The sequence below is a fragment of the Vipera berus genome (assembly GCF_964194415.1).
Source record: "Vipera berus genome assembly, chromosome: Z".
NCBI lineage: Eukaryota > Metazoa > Chordata > Lepidosauria > Squamata > Viperidae > Vipera > Vipera berus.
The window spans coordinates 93858345-93884995 of record NC_138205.1 but is presented as its reverse complement, the minus strand read 5'-3'; the positions used below and the strand labels follow the sequence as shown (position 1 = coordinate 93884995).

The 26651-nt window shown below is 40.0% G+C and overlaps 2 protein-coding genes across 7 annotated transcripts in view; one reads left to right on the top strand and one right to left on the bottom strand.

Annotated features, from left to right (window-relative positions):
- Positions 1-15821, bottom strand: part of TRA2A (transformer 2 alpha homolog) — a 30347-nt gene extending 14526 nt beyond the window's left edge. The window contains exons 1-4 of one of the 4 annotated variants that reach the window (XM_081343852.1): positions 15646-15821; positions 3727-3860; positions 1696-1864; positions 630-818 (exon numbers count right to left, since the gene is read on the bottom strand). In XM_081343852.1, coding sequence (XP_081199978.1) covers positions 630-818; positions 1696-1864; positions 3727-3860; positions 15646-15681 — 528 coding nt within the window. In that variant the 5' untranslated portion in view covers positions 15682-15821. The other 3 variants (XM_081343853.1, XM_081343850.1, XM_081343851.1) reach the window with 3 other exon arrangements.
- Positions 15822-18656: 2835 nt separating this feature from the next.
- CCDC126 (coiled-coil domain containing 126) lies at positions 18657-25990 on the top strand. 3 transcript variants are annotated; one of them, XM_081342992.1, is made up of 4 exons: positions 18657-18875; positions 18962-19102; positions 20258-20490; positions 23235-25990. In XM_081342992.1, the coding sequence occupies exon 4, from the start codon at positions 23923-23925 to the stop codon at positions 24937-24939; it is 1017 nt and encodes a 338-aa protein (XP_081199118.1). In that variant the 5' UTR covers positions 18657-18875; positions 18962-19102; positions 20258-20490; positions 23235-23922; the 3' UTR covers positions 24940-25990. The 3 variants fall into 3 exon arrangements, with proteins under 3 accessions (XP_081199118.1, XP_081199119.1, XP_081199117.1); XM_081342993.1 differs by lacking the exon at positions 18962-19102 and adding an exon at positions 22145-22523 and having other exon boundaries at positions 23235-23912; XM_081342991.1 differs by lacking the exon at positions 18962-19102.
- The last annotated feature ends 661 nt before the right edge of the window (positions 25991-26651 follow it).

Sequence of the window (26651 nt, the reverse complement as noted above, 5' to 3'; positions counted from 1 at the left end):
GGTTTAATAATTATCTACAAGTCAGTTATGACCTAAATTGAAACTTCTGACTTTTGCCCTATCCCCTAACGGTTATTTAATGACAATCTGAGGCCTTAGCAACCAGCCTGTATTTATGACTGTTTGCATCATCCTGATCATGTGATGGCATTTGTTTAGTTTCTAGCAAAACCTGCCATTGATTAAATTGGATTTACATATATGACCACATGACTCAACCTAGAACCGTGGTAAAAATAACTGTTAAAATTGGGTTAGGTCATATAGTGTCTTGACTTGTGATGCAATCTGTTCCTAATTGTTAACGTAAGTCAAGGACTACCGGCATGAAATATACTAACCCACATCCAGGATGCATCCTTTGTTCTTCAGAATAGTTACTAATGTTAATTGGATAAAATCATAAAACCTGATATATGAGGTTGTACTTTAAAAAAAACATAATCAAGCTTAGCCATATATTTAGGATCCTACATAAGCCAAACTATAGTTAAAGTCATCAAAATAAGCCATTTATTTCATTATATATGTGATTGCAGAAATTTATTTGTATCATTTATCAGTAGTTTCAAAGTTAACAAGCATCTTTGTAAAAAAAGAAACCCTGATAACTTCAGAAAAAGATTTACCTCTTTAGAATCATCTATTCTTTCAAAGTAAACGAAAGCAAATCCTCTTGATCGCCCAGTCCGTTGATCATACACCACATTGACTCCACTCAATGGTCCGTAACGGGAAAAGACTTCTCGAAGATCCCTTTCAGTAGTATATAAGCTGAGGCCAAAGACTCCAAGACATGTATTAGGATCCGGATTAGCCTAAAATATACCAAGTTAAACTATTAGGTGTCTTATTATTGAGAGTTAAATCTGTTACAGGTAGTCCTTGACTTATGACCACAATTGAACTCAAAATTTCCATTGCTAAGCAAGACATTTCAGTGAATTTTGTCCCTTATGACCTTTCTTGTTACAGTTAAGTGAATTATTGCAATTGTTAAACCACTTTTTCCAGTGCCGTTATTACTTCAGTCACTAAACAAATGGCTGTCAATTGAGGACTACTGTAGTACTTCATTTATACACTTGCCCCAGAAACAGTGATAGCAGAATATTTCAGCTGCATTCTGAGTAGCATATAAAAAGGAACAGAAATATGCTCTGTTTAATCCATCACTGTATCAGATTTCTTTAAAAAAGACGTTTTCAAATTATAAGAGAGGCACAAGAAAGGAATCTATTGTGGAATGAGCTATGTATCAATTTTCCTCATCTCATCATGGAGTTCTGATTTTAAACAAGTTATCATGTAATTTAAATTATGCTATTTAAATATCACCTCATAAGGAAAGGGTTTAAACCTGTGTTCTCCATGGCCAATCCAATTATCTAAAGAACTATTACTATAATTTTTTAGCAGAAATTTCAGAAGCAACCTGCTTTGGTTCCACCAAGCTACCATTTCTGTTCTCACCATCAATAATCCACACCTTATTGTGAACAAGAAGAATAAAGAACAAGTTTAGCTAGCAAAACACATGTTTACTTTTTGGGTAACTTATGGTAGCTAAGATGAATGCAACTGTGCCTATAAAGCAGAAAATGTAAAGACTTGTCTTTTTTTCTTGACTACAGAAACTGTGTTATAGTCAGCCAACTTAAATTGGAAAAAATAATAATATTCCTACAAGCTTACACTACATACTCTGCTGCCAGTGTGCCTTCTTCGGTTAGACATAGGAGAGTGGCTTCGGCTCCTTCGACGCCGATATTCTGGGGTGTAAGATCTACTTCGTGATCTCCGCTTGTGAGAATGGGATCTAGAGCGAGTATATCGCCTGTGAGAATGTCTTCTGGATCTAGACCTTTAAATGGTAAAAATAAAGTTCCATATAAAAACTGCAATAGGCCATCAAAATTAACATTAAAAGTTATTAATAACAATTTAAAACAACTGAAAGGGTTTATACAACTGTTAAAATTTTAAGATATTAAATTCATTGTTTTTCAAAACTTACAGGCCATTTACGGAATAAGATCTGCACCTGACATGCCATTAACATGCTGCAGTTACATACTGAGGAAATCTCCTAAAGAAATTCCAACCCTCACCTATCCTTAAAACAGATGTTATTTTTTTAAAGGCAAAGAAATGAAGCACTACTAGTCTTAACATTCTAAACTGGAGCAGTAAACTGCAGAAAGACTCTCAAAACTGCATGATCACTGCCACCCTATTTGAGAAGGTGTGAAATGAGCTGAAATTCGTGTATTTTTATTTGGGATACAATTTGTCATGGAAATTTCTGAACTTCTGTTCAAATAGTCTTTATTTACAGGTAATCCCCCAGGTAAGAACATTTATTTGGCGAGTTTTCACAAAAACAAAATAATTCAGAAAGGATACTTCCATTAGATACTCAAAATTGTGACCAAAAAGAGGCCTCTGTAGCTATGTGACTTGGATTCAGTCTCTGCTGCAAACAGCTGCCATGTGACTTGCCTGGGCCATTCGGGGTATGAGAAACTGGAAGGTTTTTTTTTTGTTCCTTGGTCACATAGGCAAACAAGAGCTGAGCAGGTACCAGTTTTTGCTTTTGATGCAATCTGCTACTGCCTGGGCTCGAGTGCTACAATTACTTCTGTAAATATTTTTTTAAAATTTTTTGTTACTCTGTAGTAACAAAACTGCTCTGCTTTTTAAGTACTGTACTTTGCAAACTATTGTTGTTTGCAAACTACTGAGCTATTATTTTGGAGATTAGCATATATTACTGTAGTTTGTAGGTTTTAAATTTAAATTGCATCTAGAAGTTGCGAGTGCCCATCACTGGAAGCTTTTAAGAAGAGACTGGATAGGCATTTATCAGAAATAGTTTCTTGTGAGAGCAGTGGTTAGACTAGATGACTTCAAGGTCCCTTCCATCTCTGCTACTATTGCAAGCTGAGAGTTCTGCAAGTTCCTCCTCCATCTCCCTCTGGGTGCCTGGCTGGAGACTTTTAAGCTAATAAGTGACAAGTTTTTTAATATTTTTTTAAAAGCAATGGGCCTCCCCACCCACCCACCCCAACAGCTAGCTGAAGACGCTTGAGCTGACTAGCAACAGTTGTTTTTTTTAAAAAAAATAATTTAATGGCTGCAAGCCCTGCTTGGAGGCAATTTAGTTCCTGAATGCACTGGAAACAGGTGATGGGCAGCTGACATGAAACCCTCCCAGTTCAGTTAACATGGCAGCTATTGGGAGGAAATAGCAAATCAGATTTTCGTTCATGTAACAACCTATTTGATTTAATTAATGAATTTGATTTTACTAATTTTTGTAAAATTGAGTCTGATTCATTCATTTGGCCTGGTTCCATTAGGCTCGTACCTCAGGTACTATCTGTATTACTGTAGGAATATTTTCATATTTTTCATAACTGCATGTAGCAATGAATTTAAATGGCTTACCGGTATTTCTACATTTACATGTGTATACATGCACATTGTTAAAACACATCACAACTGCTTGAAAACATGCCTAGTACAACTGTTCAGATGGATTTTACAATATCATGTTAACTTCTTATTTTTGCCATTATCACTATATGGTTACTTATGAAGTTTCAGGGCATTTTTCAAGACCTGACAAAAATCTTAGTTCTATAATTGTCTAGTGAAAGATCAAAGCAACAAGTGTACAAGTAAAGTTTAACATATTCAGGTTTTTAATAAACATAAACGTACCTGGATTTTGATCTTGATCGAGAGTGTGATTCAGAATGTTTAGAAGCTCTTGATGGACTACGAGATCGTGACCTGCTCTCAGATTTTGCACGAGCAGGACTCCCAGCTGGAGATTTTGACTGGGAGCGTGATTCCTACCGAAAGAAGCAGTATTACAAATGGTATTGGTTGCACAAATGCCTACCTTCTTAAGTTAAAAGTAACTATATTTTATTGATTGTGCCTGAAAAATAAATGGTTAGGCAATACCCTCCAGGACAAGATTCTCTTTAACCCACTATTAATATTGTACAATCTCCTCAAATAATTCCCTACAGATGTCCAATGTTCTATTAACTAAGTAATCATGCAAATTCATCTATAACTTGATCAGACAGACACTGGAACATAAGCCATACATTTACTTAACCTAGGACCCATTCATTCTTCCAGATTCTTTTAATTCTACTTCACTCTTGCTTTCTACTTTTCTTCATTCTTCATTGAGTTTTTCATTTTTCATACTTCGTGTATTCTTCCCCAATTCAAATTCATTATATACTTCGTGTATTCTTCCCCAATTCAAATTCATTATAGCCTTAAAAATATTCAAGTGCTTCTATCTGACCAATCTTCTGTTCAATTTTTTCCCCCATTCAATTTTAATTTTCTGATCTTTAACACTTTTCATTAGCCTTCTTTTATCTTGATTTATCTTCCACATTCTTGGAAAAAACTCTTCCATTTCTTCACGAACATTAACCTTAATGGAAAAAGAACATTTAGTATATTTAAGCATGTGGGGATTATAAAACCCTGCTGGATTTTCAGAATCTTATCTACTAAAATGGAATAGCCAGCAGGTGAAATGCAAATAACTAGTTTATAAAAGCAATTAAAAAAATCTTTCAACTGATATAATCATATAGGCTCTAGTAATGTCCATTGGTTCCCTTGTAGTGTTTCCCAAATATTGTACACCTATTCTGCTCCCTAATTTCAGTAACAAGTCTGTAATATTTATCTATATTTGTATTTATATACACATACATACATACACACACATTCTTAAAAAGTGAAACAGACTAATAGGCAAAGATTAAAAGAATTACAATAGCACAGCAATTAATACAAATACAAATAATAAAGCATCTTAACTCCTGCTTTTTAAACAGAAAGATCTCACAACTTATTACAAATTTGGTTCTAAAATACATATTAAGTGCTGGTTGTTCAAATCCCAAATCTGTACTGATTTGATTTACTTCTTTGGATCTTAGCCATAGAAGCTATTTTTGATTTACAAATCCCATGATACATGTCTATCCTTAAGTGTGATTATTTTATTAAAGTTAGAAGTATTTGTACAGTAAAATAACAAAGCTAAACTATTCGTTAATATCAGTATGGTTTAATAATGCTGCTAACTGTACTGCCTGACTAGATGTCTACTTTGTACTCCATCAGAAGAAACGTATCAGGCAAGGCAATTTAGAAAGATTAAGCAATAAATATATGCATGCATATTATATGTATCTAAATGAGGTGATCATTTATTCTCTCCAACTAAAGAACCAAGCAGAAATTACCGTATATACTTGAGTATAAGCCGACTCGAGTATAAGCCGAGACCCCCAATTTCACCCCCCAAAAACTGGAAAAAGTTGTTGACTCGAGTATAAGCCGATCCGCCGATCTGCAAGCCTCTGCCGCCAGCAGAGGCTCGATCCGCCATTTTGCAAGCCTGAATACACAGGAATACCCTGTGTGGCCGCGGCTCTCGGGGAAGCCCTGGCTGTCCGCTTCCTCGCTCCACGCTGCCATTCGGGGCCCGCGCGTTCCCCGGGCAAATCGCGGCGCCCAGCAGGCGAGGAAACACGCCCGCTCCAGTCGCCCCCCCTTCCCTCAGGAGACGCGAAGCAAGTGACCGCCCGGAGCTTACCGAGGACTTGCTTCGGTGCTTCCAGGATCGCGCGCACCTCTCCCAAGCCGCCGCCGTCCGGAGACCTGCCGAAGTTTGGGGAGGTTTGGGGAGGTGCGCGCGCACCTCCCCAAACCTCCCCAAACGTCGGCAGGTCTCCGGACCTCTGCGCCCTGCCTGCCTGCTTCTTTCCGCAGCGACGTTTGGGGAGGTTTGGGGAGGCGCCCAAACCTCCCCAAACGTCGGCAGGTGTCCGTTCCTCCGCGCCCTGCCTGCCTGCTTCTTTCCGCTGTGGAAAGAAGCAGGCAGGCAGGGCGCGGAGGAACGGAGACCCGGCGACGTTTGGGGAGGTTTGGGGAGGCGCCCAAACCTCCCCAAACGTCGGCAGGTGTCCGTTCCTCCGCGCCCTGCCTGCCTGCTTCTTTCCGCTGTGGAAAGAAGCAGGCAGGCAGGGCGCAGAGGAACGGAGACCCGGCGACGTTTGGGGAGGTTTGGGGAGGCGCCCAAACCTCCCCAAACGTCGGCAGGTGTCCGTTCCTCCGCGCCCTGCCTGCCTGCTTCTTTCCGCTGTGGAAAGAAGCAGGCAGGCAGGGCGCGGAGGAACGGAGACCCGGCGACGTTTGGGGAGGTTTGGGGAGGCGCCCAAACCTCCCCAAACGTCGGCAGGTGTCCGTTCCTCCGCGCCCTGCCTGCCTGCTTCTTTCCGCTGTGGAAAGAAGCAGGCAGGCAGGGGGCGGAGGAACGGAGACCCGGTGACGTTTGGGGAGGTTTGGGGAGGCACCCAAACCTCCCCAAACGTCGGCAGGTCTCCGTTCCTCCGCGCCCTGCCTGCCTGCTTCTTTCCGCTGTGGAAAGAAGCAGGCAGGCAGGGCGCGGAGGAACGGAGACCCGGCGACGTTTGGGGAGGCGCCCAAACCTCCCCAAACGTCGGCAGGTCTCCGTTCCTCCGCGCCCTGCCTGCCTGCTTCTTTCCGCTGTGGAAAGAAGCAGGCAGGCAGGGCGCAGAGGAACGGAGACCCGGCGACGTTTGGGGAGGCGCCCAAACCTCCCCAAACGTCGGCAGGTCTCCGTTCCTCCGCGCCCTGCCTGCCTGCTTCTTTCCGCTGCGGAAAGAAGCAGGCAGGCAGGGCGCGGAGGTCCGGAGACCTGCCGACGTTTGGGGAGGTTTGGGGAGGTGCGCGCGCACCTCCCCAAACCTCCCCAAACTTCGGCAGGTCTCCGGACGGCGGTGGCTTGGGAGAGGTGCGTGCGATCCCGGAAGCACCAAAGCCTCGGCCGCGCACAAGTCCTCGGTAAGGTTTTTTTGTTGACTGGAGTATAAGCCGAAGTGGAATTTTTCAGCCCAAAAAGTGGGCTGAAAAATTCGGCTTATACTCAAGTATATACGGTACTCTCAAAATTATTTAATTCAAAAGCTGATGTCAAAAAGACCCATTTTTTCAGGAATTGAAACCGTTCATTTTATTTTCTAATTTCAAATCTTTTCCCCATTATTTTTGAAATACTGAATAAAGTTGCAAAAATCTCAAACTTTTTACACTTTTAGCAAGGATTTGCAAATACCTGGTGGCTTTTGTAAAATTCAGGTTTTATGTATTTCTCTACAGGTAGTCCTCAACTTACAACAGATCATTTAGTGACTGTTGTTACATCACTGAAAAAAGTGACTTATGACCGTTTTTCACACTTATGACAGGTACACTGTCCCCATGAAGATGTGATCAAAATTCATACAGAATATTTATGACAGTTCCAGTGACCTGGGATCAAGTAATCACCTTTTGCGACCTTCTGACAAACAAAGTCAATGGGGAAGCCAGATTCAGTTAACAACGTTAATGATTCACACAACTGTGGCAATAAAGTTTATAAAATGGGGCAAAATTCAGTTAACAATGTCTCCCTTAGCACCATAAATTTTGGATTCAATTGTGGTTGTAAGTTGAGGACTACCTGTGCTTTCCCCACAATTAAATATGAGGTAATCTAACCTCTTCAAAAAAACTTCTAAAAAGTAAACTTTTAATGAGAGAAGAATGGGTAGAAACAAATATAACACTGGAAAATGCATTGGATCTTAGATAATGGTACAAGGAACTATGGGTAGTCCTCAACTTAAAACCACAAATTTTCTATGCTAAGTGAGACATTTGTTAAGAGAATTTTGCCCCATTTTACGACCTTTCTTGCCAGTTTTTAAATAAATCACTGCAGTTGTTAATGTCATGATTGTTAAATGAATCTGGCTTCCCCATTGACTTTGCTTGTCAGAAGGTTACAAGAGGTAATCACATGACCCAAGGCCACTGCAACTGTCATAAATATGAGTCAGTTACAAAGTGTTTGAATTTTGATCACATGACCATGGAGATGCTTCAATAGTCTAAATGTGAAAAACTGTCATAAGTCACTTTTTCGGTGCTGTTTTAACTTCAAACGGTCACTAAATGAAGTCTTGTAAGCCAAGGACTATCTGTACTAATTTTTTTACAAAGACTATACAAACTGTTGTGAGGATCAAATCTGGGTTGGTCACCTTGCCCAGAGATTTTTTTCTTCTGAGCTTTCGGACTAATGCTGGAGCCCATTTTCAGGGAACTTCTCTCTAGCCAGAACTTCTCTCTAGTTCAGGGGTGTCAAAGTCAATTTCACTGAGGGCCACATCAGCATTGCAGTTGCTCTCGGGGGTGCCAGGTGAGTGTGGCCAGGGTGGGTGCAGCCTACTGGGTGGGCGTGGCTAGCTAGCATGTGGCCTACTGGGTGGGCGTGGCCAGCTCTACATCGTTCGGGTCAAAGGTGCCTATGGGGACCTGGGCAGGAGTGGGACAGATCTAAGGGTCTCTGGCAGAAGGAGATGGGACTGGGGCAAGTACCAAGGTATGATCCACTGGAGGAGCCTCACTGTTTCTCTCAGGCCATGCGGGGTGGTGGTGGTGGACGGTGGCACGGAGTTCAAATGCCCAGCCCAGCCCAGCCCTCAAGCACCCACGGCACTAAGCCCAGCCCCACTTCCCCAAGGGGTCGCCCAGCTGCACTTACCTCCTCTTCAAGGCTGCTGCTGTTGCTGTGCTTGCTCTCCTTAGCCAGGTTGCTCATGAGGGGTAGGAGGGCAAAGTTAAGAGGGAGGCCCACTCCCTGTCCATGTGAAGAGACCTGGCTTTGTATCCAAAGCTTCCTTAGCAATAGGATGAGAGACCCCCAGGATAGGCCAGGAGGAGGGGGCAAGGGGATGGTGACAGGGCAGCAAGGAAGGACTAAGGCAGACTTCCTTCCTTCCTTCAAGTGGTGGGAAAATATTTGAGATGATGGAGGGAGAAAAACAGGCAAGAAACGCAGCTGGGGAAGTGTCATCCTTCGTGAGGTATGAAGAAATGCACCATCGCCTGGAAGTGGCCAGCACATGGCTCTCGCCTACTTCACATATCTGGCTTGGTGGGCTCTGGGGGAGGGGATGCCACCATGAGCAGCATGAGAGTTGATGTTACCTGCACAATGCTGCCCAGCCCCCAGCCTGCCCAGTTTTGGCAGGCAATGGGGCAGTTTCCTGATAGTGCCGAGAGGCTGAGCTGGGTGGCATGAATCTGAAGAGAAGCGCAACGCTGCCCAGCCCCTAGCTTGCCTGAAGTAGGCAGGGCCATGTGCTGGCTACTTCCAGGCGATGGTGCATTTCTTCATTCCTCATGAAGGGTGATAACTCCCCAGTGCATGCCCAGGGGGCGGGGCCAACGTAGCAGGGGCTGGTCCTTCACTGTTTCCAGACGGCTTTGTGGAGCTATGACTGAATGCATTTCAGCATAGATGGACACAACAAAATTGTACATTGGCTCCCAGCCAGCTTGGGCCGGGGCCAAGGCAGCGGGGGTCGTTCCCTCACTGTTTCCAGGATGGCTTCGTGGGCCACATGAAACCACTTTGTGAGCCGGATCTAGCACTCGGGCCTTCTGTTTGACATGTCTGCTCTAGTTAGAGAGCCAATTTGGGGTTATTGTTAAAGCTTAAGACTGCAACCTGGGAGACGGTGAGTTGTAGTTTTGCCCTGGGCATAAACCACTTTTAAAAAAACTGCAGGGACTTGTCCAGTCAACTTTTGAGAAATGGACACAATTGAGTAGAAGGGGGGGGAAAATTACATATCCAAGGCTCACTATCAACACTTAGAAAGACAATGACCTAGTTATATTAAGTATTTTTAACCTATTCTGTAGGTTTAATTCTACATCATGAATGATTGATATAAATGCCTATTATTTTAGAACAATTTTGGAAAAAGTAGACAAATACGCTGCTTTGCCTTGATGCTATTTCCACTTAAATCTTTTCAAAATTGTATCCTGACCAATGGATTCAGAAATGCCTGATTTTAATAAATTGGAAAAGAATATTCTATGTATCAGTGATATGGCATTTCATTTTTTTGCCTTCTCCTCCATCCTGAATATGTTCAGGAATAAAAATGAACTGAAAAGGGACTTTATCCTGGTTTGAACTAATGAACATATCAAGGATGGGGAGAAAGCAATCAAACTGTATTTTATACTACCACTTTCTGGATATTTTTTTTCCAATTTCCAGATCTATTATATCTTGGAATTTCCCAGTAACCCTCTTATCTTTGTAAATGTTTTGAGATTAACCAAGGTCAACATCAAAAACATACTATAGAAGGCAGCCCTATTTTATAAATAATCCTTGCATTTATACCATCATGACTGCATTCTGTCGAACTCGCAACTGGCTCACCTTTATGACAGATTGTAATGTTCTGCAATTTATACTTTTTGCTAGAAGCATGCTTTTTTGAACAGTTTCTGGCAAAAATGCCCACAGGAAGCATTGAATCCCTTAATGATTGTGGCAAGAAAGGTTGCAATCACATGGGTGCCTCAACTTATGACTGCTATGATTTAGAATGGAAATTCCAAGCTCCACTATGATTGTAAGTCAAGGACTATCTATATATAAATCACAAATATTAAACAACATCCCTCAATATATTTATATTATAAAAATAAGAAAAATTCTACAGGGAAACTACAAAATTTATATTGCCAAATTTATTATAGGGACTTTGCTACCTTCTCAAAAGAGCAATGAACAACTCAATTTCTCCAGACTCTTAAAGCTTAAGAGATTGGTGTGGATCTCTGAGTTTTATGAGGTCCTCCCTATGATGTAAATCTAAAGGGGGTGACTTTTATCACTCAAAAACCATATTTTCAGATGAACCTCAGGAAACTCAGATAAGCTGGTCTAGGAAAATAGAAGTGGTTTTTATGTTAGGTGGGCCATACTTAAGAACATGAAATAAATAAAATCTATGTTATGACCAAAAACAACTTTGTGGCTTTCTGCACAAGAAGCATTCTATAGATGAGAAATAAGTAAGAATAAATGATGACGTATTAGAATTTTCTCAGGGGGAATTAAAATAAAATCAAGAGAAAATCAAGAGAAAATCTGACAATATGGGTAGACTTCCACTTATACTCACAATTGGGCCTGAAATCTTGGTCACTGACCAAAGTGGTCATTAAATGAGACACCACATGACTGCTTCACTCAATAATCTCTAGTTAAGAAGAGCACCAGGGAGAGGCCTTGGGTTTCTCACCACACCCAGGAAGCCTACCCAACCAGGGAGAAGAAATTTGAATGCCATTATTTTTGAAGGCTCATTTTTGCCATATTTGAGGCCTGTTCCTCCTGTATATAGAAAGATTTCCCTTCTCTGCATAAGGAGAAGGGGAAATCCACAGATGTGCTGAGAGAACAGGTATCAAATCCAACATGCCCTCTGCTTGCAACCTTCCCTGCTAGCAATCACCACTGATTTTCTAGGAAAGCCAGCAGAAAAAAAGTCTGCAAGTGGTGATCATGTGGCACCTGACAAGACACCAAGGGCACTTCACAACTGCTTGTAAATGTAAACAGGCTGATAAGTCACCAAAATGTAGTCATATGAGAGGGAGGGCACAATATTTTACAATGGCCAGAAGAGCTTTGTGGGATTACACATGAACATTTAAATATACTTAAATTATGCAGCCCAGGCTAGATGGCCTCAAACATTCTGCATCTATTTCTGATAGAAGAACTGAGTTTTCCCTATTTGAGAAGAGTACATTAGTTATACCGATATACTGAAATTTCACAGCTCATTTTTAAAAATCTAAACAAACCCATTCTTCTCTCTCCTACTTATCCCTATATAAACAGATTCACTTCACCCTGCCCCAGCTACCATGTTTCCCCGAAATTAAGACCTGGTCTTTTCTTTTTTTGCCTCCAAAAGAGGCATTGGGGTGGTGGCTCTTTTCCATTCACCTTGCAGTGGTGGCACCAACAGCCCCGCCCACCCAGTCCACTTCTGTGGCCAAAGGAGCAGCTTCATTCTGCAGCTGAGAATGGAGCTCGGGCCTACATTTCACCGTCAGAGGCATTTCCGAAAGGCCTGTGCAGCTGAGAACCGAGCTGCAGATTGAATTCATAGCTCAGTCCTCAGCTGCACAGGACTTCCACAAAGGTCTCTGACTGTGAAATGCAGGCCCAAGCTCTATTCAGCTGCAGAATGAAGCTGCTCCTTCAGCCTAAGAAGTGAGCCGGTGAGGCAAGTGTCAATCCAAGGGAGGCCAGGCTACAATGGTAAGCTCCACCTCTGCCCTAGCTTGATTTTTTAGGCATGCACCTCAACCCAAACTAGGGCTTATTTTTGGAGTAGGTCTTACTTTCGGGGAAACATGATATATGTTAGCTTCCATTCTATTGATAGTAAGCTACTTCCCCATATCAAATGCAATATTTAGGAAATTCAGCTAATTGATAATGCAAAAAGGACATTCCCTTGCTGGGCTAATTATAGTGAAAGTTGTAGTCAAAGCTATTATGTTCCTAGTCTTAAATCTTATAAAGTATAGTCTTTATATTCAAAGTGCAATCTTTATATTGTTCCTAGGCGACCGGACTTTAAAGAAAATAAGGTAGTCCTCAACTTATGACCACAATTGAGCCCAAAATTTAGGTTACTTAGTGAAACATCTGTTAAATGAGTTTTGCCTCATTTTACAACTTTTCTTGCCACAGTTGTTAAGTGAATCACTGGAGTTGGTAAGTTAGTAACACGGTTGATAAGTGAAACAGGTTTCCCCATTGACTTTGCTTGTCAAAAGATTGCAAAAGGTGATCACATAATCTCTGGACACTACAACCATCATAAATATGAGTCAGTGGTCAAGCATCTGAATTTTGATCACATGATCACAGCGATGTTGCAATGGTCATAAGTGTGAAAAACGGTCACTGCATGGTGGCGCAGTGGTTAGAATGCAGTATATAGGCTAACTCACTGCTTACTCCAGAGGTTCAATTCTTAGCGGCTCAAGGTTGACTTAGCCTTCTATCCTTCTGAGGTCAGGGGCAATATGCTGACTCTGTAAACCACCTGAGAGGGCTATAAAGCACTAATAAATTATATATAAGTTTAAGTGCTAATGCTACTGCTCTAAATCACTTTTTTCAATGTAACTTTGAACAGTTATTAAATGAACTGTTTTAAGTTGATGACTACCTGTATACAGTGGTGGGATTCAAACATGTGAAAAACCGGTTCTGGGTGTGGATGCCGCTTTCGGAAGTCCATTCTGGGCCTGGGCAATAAAAAATTAGCTACAGGTTCTGCTGAACTGGTGCAAATTGGCCGAATCCCACCACTGCCTGTTTATGTCCCCTGAATTAAGCCAAGCAGTTTAGAGAGGCTAGTTCAGGACACTTTTTAATTAAGGGAAGTGTATTTCAGCAAAACACAACATCAACAAAACACAGTATTTCAATACCATAAGGCAGGGCTTTTCAACCAGTGGTACAGGTACCACCTGTGGTACATTGGCACCTGGCAGATGGTACGCAACCATCCTAGAAAAGTGGTAGCGGGGGAGGTGAATGAGCTGAACTGGTGGCAGCACCACACAAGCCTGAGCGAGAGATGGTTGGAGCTGCAAGGTTGTCAGGGCTCAGTGGAAGTGCAAGGATCAGCGCCATGCTCCAGCTGCTCAGTGCTGATCCTGGAGCTTCTGTGAGCCCAGAAGAAGCACCGATCAGCTAGAATGTTGCAGCATCTCCAGGGTCTTGTGATTTACATTCAGATGTTTGGCAACTGCTTCATATTTATGACTGTCAGTGTCCTAGGGTCATATGAAGTGACCAAAACCTGCTGCAACCACCCAAGAGATGGGGGTGGGGAATAAAAACCAAACACACCCCACCCCACCTCTGTTGCCAATCCTCAACAGAAATGCTCATAACAATGAAAACCTTGGACAGGAGGAAGAGCGCCGGTAGGCGGGTGTCTTGCTCGACTGTGGCTTGGGGGGCACTTTTTGCAGTGCCATTGTGACTTCGAACAGTCACTAAGTGAACTTTGTAAGTCGAAGACTACCTGTACTTCATCACTTTTTTCCTTTTTTTTGGTCCTCTATTTTTTGACACCTTGCTAGGCGACTGGTGGTACTCGGATGTCCTAAAAGTGGTACAATGGGTGAAAAGGTTGAAAAGCCCTGCCATAAGGAACAATTTTTAAAGTAACAAAGAGGATTCTACTGCATCCGGATTCTTAATCTAATTATACTGGGCATTTTATTATTTTAATACAGCTACAATATGCACTTCTATCTTTCCTGGTTTCAAATTGTTTCATTTCATTTCCTTCACAACTTCCAGCTGCTGCTTCAATAATAAGAGAAGTGTTCCTGAACTTTTGCACACAAAATCAAATAATAATCCTAAATATATTGAAAAACCTATCACCGCTTTACATTTGATTTTGTTGTTTTTCAAGATTTTAATATAAGTGAGAATAAGCTTTATAGAAACATCATTATTAGATACAAATGAACATTAATTGTAAAGGCTCAAATAGAATATTCTTATTCAAGGATAAGATTTGCACTGCAATCACACACTCCTATTATCATTTTTGAGAAAAGCAGTAACAAGATATGTCAGTTTTTAAACCATGAGTTTTCCCTAATTTATACGTAGGAATGAAATTACCTCAGGTTTTTTATACTGTAATAACACACAAACACACACACACACACATCTAAATCTAAAAATATGTAACACTCTTCCCAGACAGCATATTTAAAAGTATGCTACTATACTCTCTATACAAAATTTTAAAATCCCTTTCAATAATTAAAGACCTGATAAATTATTTAAGATAGCACAAACGTAAAATTGGAACAGTGGCAAGTAGCTTCTAATTAACTCTTTTCATTATTACTGCCCACAATAATGCAGAAAATATCCACTAATACCATACCTTAAACACCTTATCGTAACAAAATGTTGACTCTGTATTCCAGTGTAAACCTAATAAATCATGCTGGAAGCTTAATAGCATTTTTACCTGAAAAAATTCTGACGCCATTTTCATCGTATTATTATTAGAAACGGTCCTCAACTCTCTCCCAGGACAAGGGGGCATTATCGCCGGCCCTCCCGATTTCTCTGACTGTGTAGGGTCCCTTCCCACCAGCCCTGCATACTTTGCATTTGGATTTGCGGGAGGGGGATGTTATTAGTGAAAGTGAAAACGGGAATTTAAGGCAATCGGGAACGAAAGAACTTGAAAATGGCAAAAAAATAGTAACAGGGCAAACGGTTAAAAAAAAGAGCGAAGGGGACCGCTAGAACCCAACACCCATTAAAGGGTTGAGGGACGGCGCCAAAAGAGGAGTCGGGATCACGGTTTGTTAAGTCCGAGGATCCTGGTCCGGAAGGAGGAAAGCAGGGCCAAGTCGAAACAGCCAACGAGAGCGCGGTCCCTGCGGGCGGGATGTAGCGTAGCCCCACCTCGGAGGAAGGAACCATTTTGGTATGGAACTACGAAGTCTCTCAGGATGACTCCGCCCCGCTCGGCGCCCGATGCGGAGGCTCTTTTTTTCTTCTTCGCCCACTTCTTGCCCTCAGGGCCAGGCCAGGCCTCCGACACCTCGGCCCGAACAGAACCGCTCACTACTCACCCTCCCCTCGAAGTTATTCTCCTCCACGTCGCTCATGGTTGCGCGTGTCTAAGGCGGCAGGTGGCCAAACAAGTGGGAATCCGAGGGAGGAGCGCCGAGCCCCGACTTTCTCCTGCCACTGCCTTCAATTACCTAACTTCTATGCTGTGGCGACGGCAACGCAAAATGGCGCTTCAGTCGCTAAGGTCTGCGCCCGACACTCAGGGAAGGGGAGGGATTCCCGGTGCCACGCCCAGATATGCCACAATGTGGCATCTCCGCCGCAAGAAACAACATTCAGTAGTAGGCTGGATGAGTGGCACATGCGCAATTTATTGGGTCTAGTTTTCGGCTTTGCAAGTGTTCAGGAATGCTTGGCGTGGATTGCAATAGCATAGCAATTCTTGTTTTGTGGTCCCTGTTAGTTATTTTTGTTTAATTTATATGTTCACCCAACTGCAAAGGGACTCTAGACATTTACTATTGGATAGAAACATAAAGATAGAAAACAAAATCCAGCAATCATGCATTACTTAAAAACAGACTAAGTTTTGGAAATAGACTGGCAGTTTTAGTACAGGTAGTCTTTGACTTACAACAGTTCATTTAGTGACTGTTTGAAGTTATAGTGGCATTGTAAAATGTGACTAGCAACCATATTTCACAGTTATGACCTTTGCAGCATCCCCATGATCATGTGATCAAAATTAGATGCTTGGCAAGTATTCATATTTAATACTGTTCCTGTGCCCCAAGGTCATTTGATCACCTTTTGCAACCTGACAAGGAAAGTCAATGGGGAAACCAGGTTCACTTAACAACTGAGTTACTCACTTACCAGCTACAGTGATTCACTTAATAACTGTGGCAAATAAAGTCATAAAATGGAGTGAAACTCATTTAACAAATGTCTCACTTAATAACAGAAATTTTGGGCTCAGTTGTGGTTGTAAGTTGAGGGCTACCTATAGTTTCTAGATATTCTTATTACCAAGATTATGCAGCAGAACACTATGGCACATAAACCAGGCCAACAAAGATAGTTTGGGTTGTTGCTCACAGCCAATCTTAATTGGGATCTTCACACTCCCCTAGAAACTTCTGGCATTATGGCTAAAATGGTGTTGATTAAAACTTTTTCAGAAAAGGATACATTCACCTGTCTCACTGCTAATAATGCTATGGTGAATCTAGTATCAAATATTTTAATAATGTAATTTATTTCTTTATGGTTCAAGACCCTTTTGATGTTAAATCAGTTTTCACTTTGGCCCAGTTAACCAATTTATACAATTCAGTTCTCTGGGTTTGCACAATCCATCAACTAATATAGTTTAAACAACCTGCAAAAGCCTTGGTGGAGCAGTGGGCTAATGCCTCCTTAAGTAACACCAGCTGCCTGCAATTAGTGCAGGTTCGCATCCCACCAGGCTCAAGGTTGACTCAGCCTTCCATCCTTCCGAGGTAGGTAAAATGAGGACCCAGATTGTTGGGGGCAATTAAGCTGACTTTGTAATAATGCCGCTTGGGGGGTGTATGAAAGCCCTAATAAGCAGGCATATACATAGAATGAAGGCTACTGCTAAGCTTGTAAGCCGCCCTGAGTCTTCGGAGAAGGGCGGGATATAAATGGAATTAAAATAAATAAAATAAATAAATAAACTGAGATATAACATAATACATTGTAATTTTCCATACTGTAGACTAACATATAACTTATGGATGACATATTATCCAATTTATATGGTTTATTTTTTATTCAAACTACCTAGGGTTAGTATTTTATATATCCAGAGCACAGCTATGTTTAACCAATGTATGAACTCTGCTAAAGCTATGACACACATAGCTTCTGGCTAGAAACATGTACCAGTTACTGCATTGTACAGATAACAAGGGAACTAATAAGGAAATACCAGAGAGGGAGCAGTGAAGGGGCTAGGCTTAGCAAGTTTGGGTGACAATGGCTTAACTAACTTTAAGCATTTAGGAATGATAGGTGGATTGTTAGCATGTTACTGAACAGGGCCTATCAACTGGGCCTGGGGAGGATGGACCAGCGGTCAGGGATAGAACTGCTAAAATCTGTAAAGAAGGTGTGGTCTCTTACTTTCATGTGAGATCCACCAGCCTTTGCAAGGCATTTAATAAATCTTGTTTTTTCCAACAACCTTGGAGTTGAATTTTATTCTTCATACTAATCATACACAATCCCAAAGGTGCTTTTTCTAAGCTGAAGAAGCTTCTTCAATGAGAAGAGAAATGTCTTCAAAGACAAACAAGAAAGTCCAGTTGCTTTGTGAAAAAAGCACCTTTAGGATCACTATGACCTGGATGACTGAGCATCTCCATAGACAATCTTACACAAGCTGGATTTATATAATGGGTGGTTTGCTTATGGTTCAGTGTCTCATGTAAACAAAAAGTATTCTGTGATGAGATATAAATCTAATTAACTGCAATCAAACTCCCAACAATTTATATGGGCATCATGGAAGGGAATGAGGTCATTTGTGCCATCAGTCCAACTCCCCACTTCATATAAGAATCTGAATTAATTATTTTATTTTATTTATTTTTTTATTTTAATTCCATTTATATCCCGCCCTTCTCCGAAGACTCAGGGCGGCTTACAAGCTTAGCAGTAGCCTTCATTCTATGTATATGCCTGCTTAGGGCTTTCACACACACCCCAGCGGCATTATTACAAAGTCAGCTTAATTAATTATGCAGACATGTGGCTATATACTCTCCACTTGAGCTCAAATTGTAGGTCTAGTTTTTGATTCTATGTACAATCCAGTAAATGGGTTAAGTAGATCACGGTTAAGCTATGATAATTACGTGTGTGAACATACACAACCATAATCTTTGTGCAGTTAATCTTTCTAGGAAACTCTCCAGTTTTGAAGTGTTTTGTTTGTAAAATTCATATACTATAGAAAACGCTGAAAAGAAAGAGCAGATTGATAAAAATTTAAAAAATAGAAACTGTCAGAATTCATTGTAAATTCAGTAAGTGTACTGCAAAAAAATAATGCACTATAATAAATCAACGTATTTTTAAAATTAGGAGCAAATATCAATATTTCAAACGTGTGGTTTCCGTTGCCTTTCTTTTGCTCCACCCCGCATATGGTAATTTTACCCTTTTCCCACCAGTAGCCGGAAGTGCGGCCTGGATATGATTCAATTGCTGTTGTCCCTATGCACTGCGCAGTCAGGAGGTGCTGACTGAAATCTATGCTCAGGTAAGGTGGTGCTTCCTCTTTGTGTGTGGTACGCTGGCTGGATGTGCGAGATTCGATGGTAATTTATAGTTCACATTTGAATTTAGAGAACACATCTGGAGGAAGGGGAGAAAGAGATCGAGTGCCGGAAGGGCGGACGAGGTTTTGGTGACTGCCCGCCGCAAGCTTTTCCTGGGCCATGAAACCCATGGAGGGGAAAAAAAATCTGATAGGGGATGAATAGATTTGTGAGTCGCTTTATGAAAAACATACGTGTTTGTAAGGCACGATTCTGGGCGTGTATGTTGGCATGACGTACAGATACAGAAACGAGTTAGCCAAGTTCTAACCTAGCGTCTGGCGCGAACTTAATTCGTGGGTGTAGTTTTTGGTTCAATGTACAATCCAATAAACTGGGGCTAAGTAGATCACGGTTAAGCTATGATAATCACGTGTGTGAATATACACAACCATAGTATTTGTTTTCTTAAGTACCGTGGCGATTTTGCACGTTCTTTGTGCCTTATAAGGGTCGTTTTCTTGATAGCTTTCATGAAATAAGGTATTAGTATTTCATTTCCTTGCTCCTTGAATCCTGTGTCTTCCTTTAGTCAAGCTTCCCTCAACTTATCTATATTTCAGATTTTGAAATAAATATAGATTGTGAATAGTTTTTTTTAAAGACCTTTTCCTCCTGGTAGATTTAATTTTGTGTGGTAACATTTTAAAAAGGATTAAGTACTAGAATTTAATTTGATTGAAAATATGTAATTTTATGAAGTTGAATTCATCATTTTTATTATCAATGGGACACGTGAATTTAGATGGACACTAACCTGCTGGCAGGTCTTTAATTCTTTCAATTTAATGGTGTTTAATACTTCTTAAAATAATTTTCTATGTGATTACAAAAAGGGGGGGAAATGATGTCTTTCTGTTGATGCAGTTATACCAGTTGCAGAGGTATTTTCTATTTAATGTTAACATACAAAAAACATTAGGTCAGTAATAAATAACTTGATAATATATAAAGGCTATTGTAAGATTAATAATGTATTTACATTTTGTGAGAGTCTCATAAAGAAAATAAAAGACCCAAAGATCACCTACTAAAGAGCTTTGTGTAATTCTGAACTTTACCTACAACCCTCATTTTTTCTTGCTTATTTATAGCTGAAGAAAATACAAGAATTTTGAGAGAATTGTTTCTTATAAACTATACATTGGGGTTTGAGCAGTTTGGAATATGTGATTTTTTGATATTTTGGCCTCTTTAATATCATTTTCCTGGTTATACTAAAAGATCATAAAATATATATTTGAAGTGCCAACATGCCTTTTAAAATTTCTTCTCAAGCCTACATTTATAACATAATAACCTGAACAAGTTTTCTTTTTTTAAGTCTTTTTCCTCAGATGTTTCTCCCTCTCCTAAATGGTTATATCATTTGACCTGCAAACTCTGCTACTCTTAATTCTGAAAAATAAGAACTGCGTTAGGCTGACTAAATATAACGGATTAAATAATCCTTGAGTTTACTCAAAATGATATTGAGCTGAGCATGGATGCAAATGTTATCTTGGAATGTTGGTTAGTTGAGGACAGCTCCAACTAAAGCAACAGAATTGTAAAATGGTAGGTGTTCCTAATTTATTATCTTGAAAAGTACATATTTTATGTTAATTTATATTAAAAGAGTAATCTGCAATGGAAAACTGTCAGATAAAGCACTGTTTAATTGTACTTCCTACATAAGTAGTTCTGTTTTTTTCTAATGGGGCTTATTCTAAAGAGTGGATGTAGCTTCTGTTTCCTCTCACTGTTAACCAAGCTTCCTGGGGTTTTAGAGTCTGAAATACAAAACCTTTAAGGAAGTCACAGATTTTTCACTTGCAAATGGTTTACAGGCAGTCCTTGTTTAACAATTACATCCCTAAGCAAAACAGTTGTTAGGTGAAACATCATGAAATTATACTACTTGGCAAGAACAATTCCAATACTCAAGATTGCAATTGTTAGGTGAGGACTTCACGTTACTCCTGTCATTCCATGCTGACTTCTACTTCAACTCTCCCTAACCACCACTCCCCCCCCTTCACACACACCTCTGCCCTTTTGGCTACCCTGCACTCTGCTGCATAGCCTGCCATCCCCAGCTGACCTTGGCCATCTTCCTCCTGTTGATGAGGTGCACCTGGCTGAGGTAGCTGCTGGTTCTTTGTTAGACATTGTGAAAGACCAGCAGCTGCCTTGGTTAGGCATACCTCTTCAACAGCAGGGAGAAAAAGATGGCAAAGTCAGATGAAGCAGCCTGTTAGGTGATGGTGGCAGAATACTGGGTGGCCAAAAGGACAAAGGGGAGGGGTAGACAGGCAAGTGGAGAAGATTGCACACTGCATAAAGGCGGGTGGACTACCACGCATACAAATTTAGATCACGTGACCACAAAAGCATTGCAAATGCTTTATTTTCAGCAGCCAGTCATTACTGTCATTTCGTGAGCACTATTGTAACTTCAAATGGTTGCTGAGTGAATGGTTGTTAAGTAAAGACTAACATTTGCCTATCTATTCAGAAAGCGGGAAAAACAACAGTCCTTAATAGCAAACTTTCAATTTAAAAGAATCATAGAGCAGGAGTGTCAAACTGCTGGCCTGCAGGCCGGATGCATCGTAGCAAAACCGCGCCCACCCCATTACCGGCAATGGAAAAAAAGTCACAATACATTGCAACATGTCACATGACATTTTGAGTTTGACACCCCTGCCATTGAGAATGAAAAAAAAACCTTAATAAATTTAGACATGATTTCTTAGGATTTCATACCGTAACTTATCAGCTGGGTATAATTTAAAGAGAAAAAAAAAAGAATAATGGTTTATTTGCCGGGCTGATGAAATCGCTTGTTTTTCACTGCTGATGCTTTTTCTGATATAGTATTTAATCACTATTTTTGTAGCAATCTTTTTAGATAATAATGGCCTTGTTTTCATAGTACAGGTGTAAAGCTGAAGTAGAGAGATTAAAACTTACATGAAGGCACCAAGTAGTTCATAGCTGAATGGATATTTGTACCATGGATTTCCAATTCATGATTATATTGTTATCCTATACAAGTATAGTTTGGAAAGTTACCAGATTTTTGTTCTTAAATTGCCTGTATTCTCAGGAGTCATTTTACAGGGGTTCAATAATAATGCTCTAAATTATAAAACACATTCCAAATTAATACTGTAGTTTATAAAAAAATAAACAATTTTGACACAAGTTTTTTGATAAAAAATTTCAGGAAACAAATGGAAAAATTAGACAAAATAGTCTCCCCCGAAGACCAAGCATGCTGTGAAGATGTTTTGCAAAACAACTTACCATGAAGATACTGTGACTTCACACTTACTACCTTCTACTGATATATTTAGCCTGCTCAGAAATGGTTTTTGCATTTTCTAGAAAAAATGTGTCCCAGAAATTGAGTTTATTGTTGCTAGTTTTTGGTTTTATCTGGGGCATAATGTTACTGCGCTACACCTTTCAGCATCCAAGGCAACAAAGCAGTGCTGAATTGCGTGAACAAATTCTTGACTTAAGTAAAAGATACGTTAGAGCCCTAGCAGAAGAAAACAAGAATGTAATAAATGGTGATAATGGAGTTGCAATGGCGGGATATGGTAAGCTTACATAATCTCTGTAAATTCAAACTCAGTTTAGTTTTTCAAAATATATAAAGCAATATTATTTTAAAGGCATAAGGAGTTTAATATTTATAAAGTAGAATTAACGTTTGCTACATTTTCAGTGTTCTACTGAAGCTGAAAATACTGTATAATAATTTTCATTTCTAAGAAATATTAGACTGCTCTTAATATTAAAGAGTTGACATACTGGCATTGGGTATGGTATGTCTAGAAACATTTTACTTTGAATAATATAGGTTTTTGTCTAATAGTAGAAATATAAAATTTCCAGAACTTTTGAAACAAAGTATTTGGAAGAAATTCAAATGTGATTTTTTTTACTATTTACATATAAAGAATGACTTTCACTTTACAGAAGTATATTAGGTAAGTAAATCGTTTATGTAGACAACTCTAAATTTATACGGCTTAGTGTTTTTGTTACAAATGAAAGCTTAGAATGTTGTGCTCTAAAGAGTATAGCATTTATTTAATCTGTTTAAGAAAAGCAAAGAAAAAATTAAAATGGAAAAATAGTACATACACCATATATTTAAAAAGTTTGCATATACCGTATTTTTTCCATATATTAAAACAGATACAGAAAAAATTATATCCAGGAACACAATGAGAAAACAACTATTTTGTCACATGAGATTTTTCCTGCGCAGTGTCACTTTCTGAATATACTTTTTTTTCCTCTAGCGGATCTGAAAAGAACAATTGCCGTTCTTCTAGATGATATCTTGCAACGCTTGGTCAAACTGGAAAACAAGGTTGATTATATGGTTGTAAATGGTTCAACAACAAATACTACAAATGGGAACTTAATGCCATCAGCTACAAGCAAAAGGATAAATGCAGCAAACAATATAAGATAATAATCAAAATATTTTGCATTGCTGGAACTGCTTTAGATTTAATTCTTCAGGAGAGAAGCAAAAAGTTGGGTAATCCAGTTGCAGCTGGAAAAAAATGAATGTATAGAGACCCAATTTCTTTATTTAAAAACCTTTGTGTTAAGGAAGTTGTTTCATAAAGCAACATTGTATTGTAATTTTTAAAAAGGTGCATTGGTAATAAAACTAATGTAGGAAGATAAGTAGGTAACACACACACAAATGTGAAAGATCAAACTACCCAAAAAATTCCTTCAAAAGAAAAAGAGGACTAACCTAATAGGAAGAAAAAAAAATGAAGAAATTGATGGAATGAATTGCAAACTATACATACAGCAACAGATCAACCAGCAGAAATTTTCTATATGAAACCCAGATCTTAAAGAGCAATCAGAAATCAAATAATATTTCTAGGGAATGATCTCTTAGCAAAAGAAAACATTTTCTTCTGAGATTGCTATTTGACAGGAACAAGGATTTTTGCTCTCTGCCTCATGGAGATGCTGCTCTTACAAACTGAGTGGCTGCCTAGCCTTTTGGCAGCCTCCCGCTCACGAATGGTACAAAGTTGGGATCCCACAACTCTAACACGAGCTCTAAATTGGGGGCACTTCTTTCGGCAGCTTCATAGCCGTCTTCGGGCTCAGCCAACTCTCCGGGAAGCTTTGAAGAAACAGCTGAAAAAAAGAGGTTTAATCCGGTTAAGTCACTTGAAGCGCTGCCCAGAGCTTCTGGGTTTGGCACTGCTAGAAAATCCGGCATTGCCTTCTACTACCCGCCATAGCCTTTTCTGCAGCTTGATCCCAGCCACTGATGGAGTGGAGCCCTTCATCAGTCTACTGGCAAGACGCAGAGCTGCCTCTCAACTTCTTGGTCTCTTGGAACCTCCTGTAAAAGGAATAGTTGGTGTTGAACAATGGGAAGGGCTGCCAGTGAGAGTCCAGGCTCAGCTGCTGCTTTCACAGCTACAAGGGGACAGAGATGGTGATGGGAACCAAGGTCGATCTTCCTCAGCCTTGTTGGACTGTTTGCCTTGTGGTTCTATGCTGTACAGAGTTGTGGCTGCAGCTTTGATGGAGCCTGGTTGGGAAGTGGAGGCCAAGGTGTTGCTACTCCCTTGGTTGCTGCTTGGAGACCCAGCTCGTCTCTTGGCCTTCTGCCGCTCTTTGTCTCCCCGGTGTTTGGCTTCACTTTGTGCCCATTATTCTGAATTACTTGCTTCCTATTTGACTTTCCTCTCAGCCTGGGGAAACTGCCTCAGTTATGACCCTCTGCATGGGAAATGGCAAACTAGTGGTCTAAAAGAAGATGAAATACCTTGGCAGGAGATGCAGGAACGTGTCCGTGCCCTTTACCAGGAGCCAGAGCCTCTGGGCAGTGCAATCCAGACTTGGCTAAGACAGCTAAAGGCCCAGGAGGGGAACTTTGAAGTCCGAGGTCTGAGCATTTGGACTGACCTTTTGCTGGATATGGAGATGCCTCATTTTGAAAGGAAACTTAACTCATGTTAACTAAAGATGTTGAGTAAAAAAAGTGTAGGTATTATACAGATCAAGTGTAGAATTCTATGATAATTACATAAAAGGTATAGATTTAGTATCTAAATAAATATAAATGTAGGGAAATTAGCTTGATCTTATGAACTGGTTTACTAATCCATAGTGAAGAAAGAATACCTTTAAAGTGAGTGCTGTTAAGTATAGATAGGTTAAATACTTTAAAATTAGTAGGCAGATTTTTGTTCCAATTGAAGTGTGTTCCATCTTAAAGATGGTGGTCCAAAGAGTGAATTCTTTTTGCACTGTGAAATAGCTTGAAAAAGAATGTTTTAAAAATAGTTACACTTGAGAAAATTTAAAGTAGCAATGTGCCAAAGTGTAATCTTGCTACAGAACTAGAGCAGTTGATTAAAAAAATAGTAATGTATATAACTATTCCAGAAACATTTAATACATGTATTTAGTAACTGAAGATATAACCTGTGATGGAGTCACATTAATTGGATATTGAACACTATTAGCTTATTCATTGCTTTCCTATTTAATATATTTTACAGCCTATAATACATGGGGCACACTGTATCTTAAGTTACTCATGAAACAGAAACAAGAGGAATGGGTTGAACTTTGATGATGGGAAGCGAAGCATTTTGTTTACTGAAAATTTATGCTAAAGGGGTACAGTCTATTCTGCAGACAATTCTTGTGCAGTAATAATGGTTTATAACCAGGATCTTTTCAAGTGAACTTGAAATGGAACAGAGGTCAGCATTGCCTTATATTCATGTTAGCCTTATAGTGGAGAATTGTAGTAAAGGTGCTCTACTACGGTCTAAATTCTGCATCATAAATTATAAAATGAAGTGCCAGTTTGGGTTTTGCACCTTTATAGAATGATTTGTAAAACGATTGTTCTGCTATTTTTGCTTAGAATATGCTATGTGGTTTAAAAAATATTTAGAAAAAGAACAAGACTGGGGTTCTAGATGTACAATTTCAAATGATTTTCTCTTCACATGACTGTAGCATCTTGAAAGGTTAAATAAAATATATGTCCATGCTATGAGTCCCTATTGATCTTTTCAATTACTTTTTCAAATGTTTCAGTTAGGTTTTTTATTGTATACCTGTAAAGTAACATATTTCCAATTGTTAGTATTACTTTAATATCTATCTGGTAAATAAAACAGGAAAGCAAGTTTGGTTGAGAGAGAGAGTCAGAGAGTCCTTTATTAGCAAAATTGAAGACGGAATATACCAAATGCTCCTGCTTTCTACTACTTATACTTTCCCCATGAGATGTGAGGTGGATTGTGCTGGGCTGACTGGTCCAAGCTTTCATGGCTAAGGAAAAATTAGAACTCAGTCTTCTGGTTTGTAGGTCAGTGTTTTGTATTGTTTTTTTAGCCTTGGCAACTTAAAGACGTGGACTTCAACCTCAGAATTCTTTGAGAGCAAGCTTCCTGGGGGTTTCTGGGAGTTGAAGTCCACACACCGTCAAGCTGCCCACAGTGTGAAGTACTGCCTTACTGCATCAAGCTGGCTCGGTTTATATAATATATAGGTAGTGAATCGCCATTCCGGCGTTGAGTTCACATGATGCACTGCTGAAGCATTAACTATCCTGGCTAGGCAGGCAAAGTTTGTGGCTCTCGCAACTCTGTAAAATCAATTTCAGGACGGAGGGCGGCCTAGCTAGTATTTCTTTACTAGCTGCCCTTATC